Raw genomic sequence first — 12,788 nt, forward strand, 5'->3', positions numbered from 1 at the left:
CTGGAACTCAACAACTCGGAAAGAATTAGATCACCCATTTCTCTTTTACCCAAAGGCCAAATCCACGACTCCAATAGTTAACACCTGCATGACATCCACGACTCCAATAGTTAACACCTGCATGACATCCGCACGGTGTGGAAAACAACTAGTTAAGAATGAATATCATTAAAAATTTGCAATTTAGTTTTAAGAGCACAATAAATAACATCACAAACATTATCATAAATTTCACTTTATTTTATGAACACAATAAAGAGCATCACATTCAACATTATGAAGTATCTCGACAGTTTCCAAAGCAGAACACATTGGACTATCATCATGAGATACCATTGGATAATCAATGACAATATTTTATTCACAAGGCTAGAAAGTTTGTCATACAATGTGAAAGTCTCCTGATTATGTTGTAATTGCATGATATACTTAGTTGATTTTTACATTAGGGATCTTGTGAAAAATCTCTCTTTGCCCCAACAAAGTCTCTCTCTCTCTCTCTCTCTCTCTCTCTCTCTCTCTCTCATGGTCACCATCTTCCTGCACTACCCTACCACTCCTCTTGCACCATCTTAACCACACCATCTACTCGCACCCAAGCTGCATCTGATACTACCACATGGAGGGACACTGACCTGAGACCAGGTGAATAAGAACATGAAAAAGGCAGAGACTGCAATGGGCAAAGAGCATGCTATACATTGACACTCTAAACAACAATACAATACCCCAAATGTTTCTGAATGATGAAGGAAAATATTATGTACTTGGGCCTTCTTGGGCACAATGACAGAACCATGTACAGATGTGCTTACAGCAAAGAGAGCTCGTAAAATTAGCAAACCAACCATACAACACTGTATTGAAATAAATGCACGATTCTCTCTGGAAATGTACTGGAAAATTACATTATGATCACAAGCTCAATTTAACATAAAACATAATGCCGCCTTCTCGGGCACAATGGCAGAACCATGTACAGATGTGCTTACAGCAAAGAGAGCTCGTAAAATTAGCGAATGAACCATACAACACTGTATTGAAATAAATGCATGATTCTCTGTGGAAAATTACATTATGATTACAAGCTCAGTTTAACATAAAACATAATGCTGACCCAAAACAGCACCTACCACTACTGCCCAAATAAAGTCACCTCTGCAAAAATGTTCTCTAAATGTGTACAAGAAACAAGGAAGCTCTCATGACCACTAGCTTATAGACGAGTTAATACTTGAAGTATCTCTTAAAGCCATCCACCTCAGAGCATAACAGCAAATAAACAAAGTGTTACAAGCTACTACTAATGGCCCCTATAAGCTATGTAGGACAGACCTCAGACAGAATAGGTGTCCACACAGACGAAAGATGAATATGAGTATCGCATAAACTGTGCTTAATATGAACTAGCTCTCTAGGCAGGCTCAAAAGTCATTCCTCTCAACAAATCAAGCGAAGTGGCTATGCATCGACACCACTCCTGCCATTTTGAAATGCTTATAGCACGAACCCTGCAATGTTGATGTTGTAGAGTGATATATAGCACAAACTCTGCAATCAAGCGAAGTGCCTATGCATCGACACCACTCCTGCAGTTTTGAAATGCTTATAGCATGAACTCTGCAAATGTCAACGTTGTAGAGTGATATATGCATCCGCCTTCCCTACATTCAGCCCACTGTAAACTATTGACGATTAACTATGTTCAATGGTCATTGCACCCTCCCTGCTGAAACAAGGCTCTCTAGGCAGGTTCAAAACTCATTCCTCCCAACAAAGTAGAGTCAAATGCCTATGCATCAACACCATTCCTGCAGTTTTGAATTCTTATAGCATGGACAGTGCAATGTCGATATTGTAAGAGTGATAGATGCATTTGCCTTCCCTACATTCGGCATACCATTAATCATTTTCATGATTAAATCCGGTCAATGTTCATTGCGTGCTCACTGCTGAAGTGAGGCAATGTTTCAGAAGATGCCAACATGCCGCTGCTGCTGCTTGCCCCATTAGATGCCTCTGATCTCACATGGGTGCTTCCATCCTGGACCTCATTTACTATCCTCTCTTCCCACTGCCTGTTTTCTTCTGCTCTTACTGGAACACCTATGCTATTGCTACCCCCTTGAAGAAGTGAAGTTCGGCATATTGGGCATGTTTTGTTCTTCACCAGCCACTCATCGATGCATGGAACATGGAAAAAATGCTTACATACTGGCAGCTGTAGCAACTTTTCATTCAATTGATAATCACTAAGACATACAGCACACCTGAGCACAAAAAAGCAGTACAAATTAGCTCATACCTACACTTTGTAAAAGAAACAAGAAACACTTGATTAGAACAAAGGTGTGATACTCACTGATTATCTTCACTTGAGGCCGCAAACTTCTCATCAAATGGGATGGTTGGCAACCGTTGTCTGAACGATTTGCTGAGACCATGGTCATACAAAGGCTAAAGCATACCACATGACAACACCATCAATAAAAAAAAGTTGAGGAATAGAAATTGGTAGACAAAAACAAGACACATGTCGCTTATGTGCAACATGGCACATACACATACTCTGCAACGTGTGCACACATGACAAAATGAAAGCTGAAATGCACAGTAGAAGACAGAAGACAGAAGCAATCTGCTTGAATAGCCAGCCTGCCTTCAGTGGAAATCACATACACGTACACATGCATACAGAAACAAAGTATGCCTGCATACATTTGACATGCAGTCACAAATATGTAGGTATTCATACAGCATACACAAACGCACATGTATACATACCTACAAAGAATACATACATACATACCTACAAAGAATGCATACATACAACATGAACAGACAGTCACGTACAGCATGCATATTTAACCTTCTAACTACGGGTAGAAAGGCAAGTGCGCTAAGGAAGGGGTGTTTATAGCTCCAAACATGGACTTGGAATGAAAAAATACTGGGTCAAGGATGATGGTGGCACGAGCCCAAAGTGGCGAAGCCAGGGTGAAGTATTCGTTCTTACCGTAGGGAAAAACCCTCTTGAGACAAACTGCTCCCTGGACTGAGAGGAGTTGTTTATGTGTCTTTTGATGTAGAGCATGCAGAAAAGGATCAACAGCAAGAATGCAAAGAGCACTGGAGTGGCAAAAATGATGGTTTGGTAGAGCTGCAGCTGAGGAGGGGTTGGGCAAGGCCCTGAACATTCAGACACATTCCCCTGCTCGGACATTTCTATATACTTCCTCTCTGTTATAGATATACTACGTAGATGTGAAGTGAAGCTTTGCTCCACCTTTCCCACCTGGTTAAACTCAGCAAGGAGCAAAAGACCTGCCATCTTCTACACTTTAGGCAGATAGTAAAGCTAGCCCCAATGCAATGAAAGCAGAAATAAACCTGTACCAACCTGCCCTCTTCTCCACTATTTCGACGAGTGTAGAGCTTGAGGAGGCCAAAACTCTCCCTGCTGGAGTGCAGCTTTCCTACCTGCTGGAGTGCAACTCCTTGCAGAGAGTGTAACTTTTCCAATTCCTTAAACTCAAAAGATAAAATGGCCCCAGAAGCCTTCAGAGTGCAGGAGAATGCTTGCCCACACAAAAAGAAGCTTTGCCTCAATGGGATAAAGCGTTTAGTGTGCAGGAGGGAAAGGTGCTTGGAACACAAAGAACAACCTTCAAAAGCTTTCAATGCGCACAAGAAAGCTTTTGCTCAAATCCTTAAAACACAGAGAAAACCTTGCCAAGATGTCTTGAAGGCTTCCCGTGGGAAATAAAAGCTCGCCAAAAACCTTAGAGCACAGCGAAAAGTATTACAGAGTGCTGCAAAGCTTTCTGTGTGCAGAGAAAAGCTTCGCCCAAATGCTCAAAACTCACAAAACGCTCGCCCAAATGGCCCAAAGCCTGATATGTGCCGAGAAGGCTCGCCCAAACGCGGAGAAGTAGAGAAAAGCTCGCCCAAGTGCGCAGGCTATGCTCACCCAGCGGCCCAAAATGAAGAAGGAAACCTCACCCAGGTGGGCGGAAAAGCAGACAGCAGCGTGCCCAACTTGCAGAACTAGAAGAAAAACGTCCGGGTGTGTCTTCTCCTTTCTTCTTTCTTCGTCCTCCTCTTCTTCTACTTTTTTCAGCAAACTTAGTTTCCCAGTTTTTACAGAAAGCAAGATGCAAAGCGAGACGGGCAAGGCAACTTCTCCGCAAAGAAGACTACAACAACAACACAAGCAAGCATTTACTGTTTCTTCCCCTCGATTTCAGCAACTCCCCTCTTATCTTAATACGCCTAAAGGCCCACTTCTGCACACCTTCCGAAAACCACCGCCATAGCCAGCAGCAACAGTAGTATGCAGTAGGTTTATTTCTTCTCAAGAGACTTAGAGACAACTTCAGCACTTAAATATCGACTTCTATACTAGACAGGCCTTCTGCAGAGGGAAGAATCAAGGGAAGAGGCATTTACTAATAGATTTGGAGGAGAAATCTGCGTAATTTAACTGCAAAACGAAGATTGTCTAGGCAGCGAGGCCACTTTGTCTGCGAATGCTATAGATATTAGCAGATTGATTAGCCGATTACAGCTTAATTCCTCCGCGTTTATGGAGAGATGGGCGTGAAACGACAGGCAGTTCCAAGGAAAGCTTTTCGATTGATTGATTGGATGAACAAGAGAGTATCCCATGACTCCCCAAATCACCCCTCTCTACCAGTTCGCTTTGACTCTCTCTATATGGCTACATTTCTGCGCAAAACCCCAAGAAAAAAAAGCCCACAAAAAGAACCCTGAGAATTCAGAAACAGCGTTGGATTCTGCAGCCCACTTTCCCTCACTTTCCGTGAAAGCCCCTCTTTCTAGATATGGGCGAAGGAGGCACCCAAACCACCCATCAAAATCTTGCATCCTTTGCCCTCGCCACCGACCCCACACTGGCCACATGCAGATGCGCCATCGCTTTTGCATCTCCATCTGAATGAGCCCGCCACCCTATCCCAATGGACTCATTCTGTGCTTTCTTATTGCATCTAAAACACGATGAATTTCAAGCCACTCGCGCCTTCACGGAACAAATGCATGTAGTTTATACCCAAAGGATTTTGGCATGAAAGAACCGCAGTGCAGAAAAAGTAAAGTCCTGATTGTGCACAAAATTACCTAGAGAGAAAGAGAGCCGCCAGGGATAATATTGCTCGGTCGGTTCTACCAACCACTGGTAGATCTTAAAGAACGTTGTTTAAGCGCCTCGCATAGTTTTGTAGAAACTTACACGGGGAGAGAACAGAGAATTAGGGCCCTTATACATGTTAGGGATGTGGGGGTATCTCTAGGAGTCACCCATGGCGGTGGGATCGACAGCGCGGAAGCTTCGAGGCTAAGACTGCGATTGTTGGATCTCTTTTATGGCCGCTCGGAAATTGGTTGGCTGCCCGGAAATTGGCCTGTTAGGTTCGGAAGCACGTGCCGCATTTATGCCGGCTTTAGGCGCATTAGCGGCGGCGAGCTGATGGATGTTTTGAATTTTGGCCTGGTTTGCTAAAACTAAACCGGAAAGAATTTGGCAACTGACTAGGGTTGAAGTCCAGTATAGTGTGTAAGGGGGGAGTGTCTGCCAAGCCTTTTAAAGATTTCTTGGTGGGCACCCTCCACCAGTGTGTATCTACTCTGAACTTTGCATGATCATGCAAATTGCGCCAAAGCTTCATGTGTGCATAAACCTTGGCTCATCTACCCAAGTTCTACGCCATATCTGCCATAGCCTACCCAAACTTGTGTGTCGATGCTATAGTCGCCTACCCTCATGTTTTCTTTTGCATGTATTTGTTTTTGCTCTACTATTTGTGTAGATTGATGACTTTGAATCTACGTATTTGCCATGTTTTATTGTTGTGCCCTGGTTTTTCTGTCACGATTTCTCCACAGTTTATTGTTTTACCCTAGTTTTTTCAGATATGGTACATAATTCTTCATGATCTAAAAAGAGAAAATGGGAAAGACATGTTGGGGCCGCTAAACAAGGGGGTGCCCCACCAAAGCCCATTGTCGATGCTCAATCCACCCAGCAAGTTCCCCCACCAAAAGGTAAGCAAGGTCTCTTGCTTGATCAATGAGCTTTGTTTTTGTATGTGTGTGTGGTGCTCCAAACAGGTGGCAAGACATCTTGCTTTGCTTTTTTGTGAGAGGAGAGGGGAAAAGGGACAGGAGCAGGGAGAGGTTATGGCCTGCTGCTACTGCTTGTCGAATCCATCATCTCTTGTGGGGATAACAGGTAGCTTCAACCCTACTTTGGGCCTCTACTCTTTTGTACACATGTTGACCTTTCAATAATGAGGATGAGGCAGCTTCCCCCCTGGCTCTATGTTGTGTGTGGGAGCTCTTCACACAAAGGCGAATGGTGGCATTCATCGACGTGCCAGTATGTGCGAGGACCTGAAGGTGGTAACCTTGCTGGTCCACTAAACACTAAGCCGGATGTGCAAGCAGCTAGCTTGCAGAGCATGCTTAGAGTGGGTGTTGTGTGTGAAAGGAACTTGGGTGTTTGTCCGGAGTTTTCCCCTCGCGAAAATATCAAAAGTAACGCCAATGAACATTGCTAAGTTACCCTGCCTTGGAAGTAAGCGTTATCCAGGGTGCGATGTTTGGGGTTTGCTAGTAGTAGTTTGGTTCGGCTTGCCACAACGATGCCACATACCGTTTCTCTCTTTTCAAATTGTTTTCTCTGCTTCTAACTATGGCAAAAGTACACAGTGTGCATGTGGACTCCATGAAAAGGAATCAATCCTTCTGGATCAATTTTGTGGCGGCTCCCTATACTTGTTTCTTGAAGTGTAGAGCAATTTGGCATGTTTGCCATGTTTTTTATTGTTTTGCCCTATTTTTTTGTCACAATTTCTCCTTAGATATGGTACGTAATTCGAGATGTTCTAAAAAGAGAAAAGGGGAAAGAGATGTGCTAGGGTCGATAAACAAGGGGATGCCACACCAAAGCCCATCATTGATGCTCTTGACATGGAGCCATTTCCCCCACCAAAAGGTGAGCAATCTCTCTTGCTCAATCAATGAGCTTTGTTTTTGTATGTGTGTGTGTGGTGCTCTTGCAGGTGGCTTTAGATCTTGCTTTGCTTTTTTGTAGATTTGGCATCACAGGAGTCCCGATCAAAGGAGGGGCCAAAAGGGAAAGGACAGGCTCAAGTGGATAGTACAGTGCAAGGAGATTCCTCTTGCAGAAAACCATAAGTGCCAATCTCCTCCACAAAAAGGTATTTTTCTGATCACCATGCCCGTCCAAGTTGTTGTTTACTTTCTTTGACAAAACTAGCCTTTTGTTTGCTATCTTGAGAGTCTGTTTTGATCCAACCGGTCAACTCATTAGGCTTTGCTTTTCTATGTTTGGGCATGTGGCTATATCCTATGAGTTTAATTCTTGCTTTATTTTTTCTAGATCCCACAGCTTTGAAAAGACTCCTCGTCAACAAGGCAACCAAAAGGGAAAGGAGGGGTTGGACACAGTGAAATAGGGCACAAAGGAGATGCCAACTGTTGAAAAGGCACATAAAACGCCTCCAAGTAAAGGTAATATATGATACCATGACTCAAATTAGTGTAATGGTTTACTGTGGGGATATGTAGAATTATATGGGCATGGTCTACCCTTGTGGAATTTTCTAATATGGGCCTTGGTTGACTGAAAGGCTTGATTTATTGCATGTGGTCATCTTTGTTAGCATAATGTGGCCAAGTCAAGTTTATTATGGGAAACTATAGGTAGCTAGCTTCATGCGAGTTCAATAGAGGTGCATCTATTATGTGTTTTAATAGGTTAATGTGAATAAGCTACAAAACTTGTTGCTTTTCTTCTTGCAGATATGGCATTAAAGGTCATTCCATCAAGGAAAATGGGGAGAAGAGGGAAAGGAGGGGCTCAACAACAAGTGGATGGTAAAGTAGTGAAAGGGGGCAAGGAGATGCCTATTGCTGAGAAGAGGGACAAGCTTCTACCACCTCTACCGAAAGGTATTTTCTAACACTATGCAGGTCTTTTAAGTGAAGGGTATACATTTTCATATTAGGCCTAGTTTAGTGTCTATGATAGTGTTTGCTAGTAGTGTCCTGGTTTATTGTCTGTTTCCCTACTATAGCAATAGACATGGCAAGGCCACTATGGTAATAATGCGGCCTATTTCTTCCACTCTATCTGTGCTTGATAAAGAGAGTATACTGCTGGTGGTCACTTTGAAGAGCCTTCTATGTTTGGACAAGTGCTTTTCTTCCTATTTCTTGCGTTTTGGTTTTTCTAGCTAGCCCTGGTTACTGAAACTCAAAAAGACTATATTGGGGAGTTTGGAAAAATCCCATTACTTTGGGAATTTTCTTTTCAATATATTTTTTGGTGTATCTTCAGCATACCAAATCCAAAGTTATCGGAGAATATGGATTTAGAACCTACTCTTCAAGAGCAATATGTAAGATGAGTTGGTTTTGACAAAAGCTTAAAAGGGTTCAACCATACTCCCATTTTTTTTCTTTGTAAAATGGGAATTGTGATTTTCCCAAGGTCCTTAATATGGCCTTCAAAGGCTTATTTCATTTCACAAAGCCTAATTCGCTCTCTGGGGTTGTCATTGCTTGTGATTTTGCAATGCAAACATGGTTAAGCAGAAAAGGGGGAGGAAAATGGATGTAATCTGAAACTGGACTATGATGCAATTGACACACTTGTGAATTCCATTTGTGACCCTATGATGGATCCCTCTTCAACATTAGAAGGTATATGCGCATGATATTTCCAATGATACTAGGTGGTTAACACATTGCGGTGCCAATCATGTTGGCAATATTGCTTGCTCTCAGATTACTTGTTTCATTGCATTGCAGAACATGTTGGCAATATTGCTTGCTCTCTTAGATTACTTGTTTCATTGCATTGCAGAACATGTTGGCAATATGTGGCTATGTTTGGCAATATATTGCTTGCTTTCAATTTACTTGTCTCATTGCATTGCAGATAAAGCAATGGACATAAGAATTTCGAAAAGCAACATGATGACAATTTGGATCAACCTTATTCTTGATAAAGAACTGTGATAAAGAGAGAGCACACACATAAGAGAGCAAACCCTGATCCATTAGTGTAACCCTAACCAAAGAGGGAAGCCATATCCACTCTCACACAATACATAATAGAAGAGAACTACACACCACACACTAAATATGTTGTGTTCACACACCAAATAACCCTATCTAATGTTCACACACTGTGGCCAGCTGGACGCGGCCATTTATTGTCACACACATGTTGCTATCTACCATGCCAGCACATATCGTGCCTAGCTCTAGCTGTCATCGAGCTTGTAATCTCAACAGCCCCTCTTAAGCTCATGATGTACAGCCATAGATGAAAAAGATGAGCTTGGGCTATCAACACTTTTCTTCTCAACACTCCCTGTCAAGCTCATCATATCCATCTCTCGTACTCCAAGCCTGTCTCCAGAAGTACTTATCCTTCCCAAGTGACTTTGTGAATATGTCTGTGAATATGTCAGCCACTTGCTCATCTGTCTTCACATAAGACAAATCAATCTGTCCATCCAACACTTTCTCCCTGATGAAATGATAATGGACCTCTATGTGTTTGTCCTCGCATGATAGACAGGATTACTAGCCAGCTGTATACTGCTCATGTTGTCACAGTGTATGACAACTCCATCATCACAATGCTGACCCAAATCACCAAGTAGCTTTTTCAGCCACATCACCAGACATACGACCATAGCCGCACCTCTATACTCTGCCTCTGTAATACTAGACAAGGCAACTGTGGGTTGCTTCTTGCTACTCCAACTCACTGCAGCACTCCTAATGCTAAACGCATACCCACTAGTAGATCTCCTGTCATATGAACTTCCTGCCCAATCTGCATCTGTGTAACCATACACATTCAACTCTTTCCCTGACTCATAAAATAGACCATAATGGACAGTGGTCTTCACATATCTCATAATCCTCCTGACAGCATCCAAATGAGGCTTCCTGGGACTCTGCATAAATTGACTCACCACCAGTCCCACAGCATAACATAAGTCCGGCCTCGTAATAGTCAAGTAGATAAGACTACCACAAAACCACTTTCCTGTACATGGTGACATCTTCCAGTTCATCACCCAAATGAGCCATAAACTTCATATTCTGCGCCAAAGGTGTCATCATAGGCTTACAACCTGTCATTCCATACTTTGCTAACATGTTTAAGGCATACTGCCTTTGCACTAGCCATATACCATGAGATGTCCTGATCACCTCAATACTAAGAAAGAATCAGAGTTCACCCAAATCCTTCATATCAAACTGTTTGCTTAAAGATGTCTTCACATCCTCAATGTCTTTCCCATGATCACCTATCACAATCAAGTCATCCACATAAATGACTATCACAACCAATCCATTATGTGTCTTCTTCACATAAAGTGAAGAATCTGAGTTTCCCACATGAAAACCAATGCTCATAAGATACTTGCCTGCTTTAAACCATACAATGCTTTCTTCAATCTGCATACACGTGTGGGATACTTAGGGTGTACATACCCCTCTAGCTGTTCCATAAATACTTCCTCTTGTAGCTCACCATTGAGGAAGGCATTCTTCACATCCATTTGAAACAAATTCCATCCACAAGAAGCAGCCATAGATATCACACACCTAACTGTAGCCATCTTAGCCACTGGGCTAAATGTCTCATCATAATCCAAACCATGTGTCTGTGCATATCCTTTTGTAACCAGCCTTGCTTTATGCCTCTCTATTGAACCATCTGATTTACACTTCACTTAATAAACCCATTTACAACCAATCACATTCTTGGCAAATCTACCAAATCCCACATGTCATTATGTACCAAGGCATCCATCTCCTCATCCATCTCTTCATCCATGGCTCTATCCCATGTCTCCTTGCCAATAGCCTCTTCAAAACATGAAGGCTTTACATGCTTTACCACTGATGTCATATATGGACAATGCATAGCATAACCGTTGTATGTCAACCTCTGTACTGGGTATCTCACTCTCTGTGATTTCCTCACTGGTTGTGGCTCACTATACGAGCTCCATGTTCTCTAGCATGTGGTGGCACATACCTGTCATTCCTAACACCTGGAGTTCTTATTTTTGGAATCCCCAATTCTTCATCAAGGCTTTCTGAGCTTGATGAATCATAACCTGTAGTACCAATGCTAACACCTTTCACTTTCTTCTTTCCTTTGTCCACAACACTACTCTCAGTGCTCACATCATGTCTCAATCTTCCTGACCATGGACTCACATTATCACACTGGATAACTCAAGTGGTCCGCTCATACTCATAGATTCTTACATAGGAAGATTCACATCCTCATTTGCATCTATGTCATCAACTATGACATGCTCACTTTCTTTGTACTAACTTCCCATCTCATCAAAGATCATATCTCTGCTAATGACAAGCTGTTTTGTCACTGGATTATAGCATTTATATGCTTTTCTCTCTTGCGCATACCCAATGAAAACACTTTTTTCAGCCTTTGGATCCAATTTCCTTCTTCTCTCATATCTGGTAAATGAACATATGCAACACACCCAAAGACTTTCAAGTGACCAATATCCGTCCTAAATCCAATCATCCTCATAATAGGTGTACTCTCATGTATAGCTATGGTAGAAGTCATGTTCAACAAGTACACTGCAGTAGCACTTGCATAGACTTTTCATTAAGCATAGCTCTTGCAATCTCACCAATAATCCTTTTTTTCCTCTCACAACAACACCATTCTGCTGAGGTGTGTACCTGCATGTAATTTGTCTTCTTATCCCATGCTCTCTCAAGAAGGCATCAAATGCACGTGATGTGTACTCACCACCACCATCTGTCCTCAAACACTTGATCCACTGACCATACTATTTTTCCACCAATGCTTTGAAGTCAATGAACTTCCCAAGTGCTTTTTTCTTTCAAGAAGTAAATCCAAGTCATCCTGCTATAGTCATCAAAAAAATGTGACATAATACCTGCAACCTAGTTGGAGTCTGTGCTGGACCCCATATGTCACTGTGAATGATTTCCAATGGTTTTCTACTGATTTGTGCTTGCATAGATTTCAGCTTTTGAATATTCACATGCCCAATTCTCTTATGCCAAATATCAATGTCTGGCACAACCCCTTGACTTTTTGAAAACATGGGAGACTTCAACTATGGAATGCTTGCACTCAATTTGAACAATTTACCTTCTTTCTCTCCCTTTGTAATTAACTTGTAACCATTCTTGAAGTCCTCAACAAAACAGCCATGTTGATTAAACCTGACTTGCATTCCTTGATCCACCATTTGACCAACCGATGCTAGACTCTTTGTAATTGTTGGCACATACAACACATCTGACATGATTTTTACTCTGCCATCATGCATACGCAATGGCACACTACGAACATGTGTAATAGGATGTTGAGTATCATCCCCAATAGCAACATAGCCCTTATGTGTAGGCATCATTCTATTAAACCACTCACCATGGCATGTCATGTGGCTTGACGCTCCAGAATCCATATACCAAATATCATCACTCTCCCTTTGTGATGTCATAGTGCCTATTACATGTTTCATGGCAAACAAGTTCTCCTCGTGTTTTGCATTACTAGATGATGCATAATTGCCATGCTGCACTCTTCCACCATGGAAGTCATTCTGCTTTTTATAGCAGTCTCTAGCCATATGTCCCATTTTACCACGATAGTGACACTCAATGCTACTATCATTCTATTGCGGTGTTTGCCATCT

General features: G+C 42.2%; 1 protein-coding gene across 2 annotated transcripts; it reads right to left on the minus strand.

Moving 5' to 3' along the window:
* Positions 1–990: 990 nt before the first annotated feature.
* On the minus strand, positions 991–5,042 carry LOC147615414 (RING-H2 finger protein ATL58-like). 2 transcript variants are annotated; one of them, XM_086779521.1, is made up of 4 exons: positions 3,401–5,042; positions 3,017–3,324; positions 2,363–2,457; positions 991–2,270 (listed from the first exon to the last, which is right to left on the minus strand). In XM_086779521.1, exons 2-4 carry the CDS (start codon positions 3,221–3,223, stop codon positions 1,919–1,921), a joined length of 654 nt encoding a protein of 217 aa, XP_086635647.1. In that variant the 5' UTR covers positions 3,224–3,324; positions 3,401–5,042; the 3' UTR covers positions 991–1,918. The 2 variants fall into 2 exon arrangements, with proteins under 2 accessions (XP_086635647.1, XP_086635646.1); XM_086779520.1 differs by having other exon boundaries at positions 3,017–5,042.
* Positions 5,043–12,788: the final 7,746 nt, after the last annotated feature.

Source organism: Cibotium barometz, chromosome 40 (genome assembly GCF_041138505.1).
Source record: "Cibotium barometz isolate CiBa-2024 chromosome 40, ASM4113850v1, whole genome shotgun sequence".
Classification (NCBI taxonomy): Eukaryota; Viridiplantae; Streptophyta; class Polypodiopsida; order Cyatheales; family Cibotiaceae; genus Cibotium; species Cibotium barometz.

Coding starts and splice junctions, on each gene's coding strand:
- LOC147615414 (XM_086779520.1), bottom strand. CDS start 3,331: ATGGCAGGTCTTTTGCTCCTTGCTGAGTTTAACCAGGTGGGAAAGGTG. Junction 2,458..3,016: donor CAAGAGGGTTTTTCCCTACG/GTAAGAACGAAT, acceptor GGTATGCTTTAG/CCTTTGTATGACCATGGTCT. Junction 2,271..2,362: donor GCCTCAAGTGAAGATAATCA/GTGAGTATCACA, acceptor TTTTGTGCTCAG/GTGTGCTGTATGTCTTAGTG.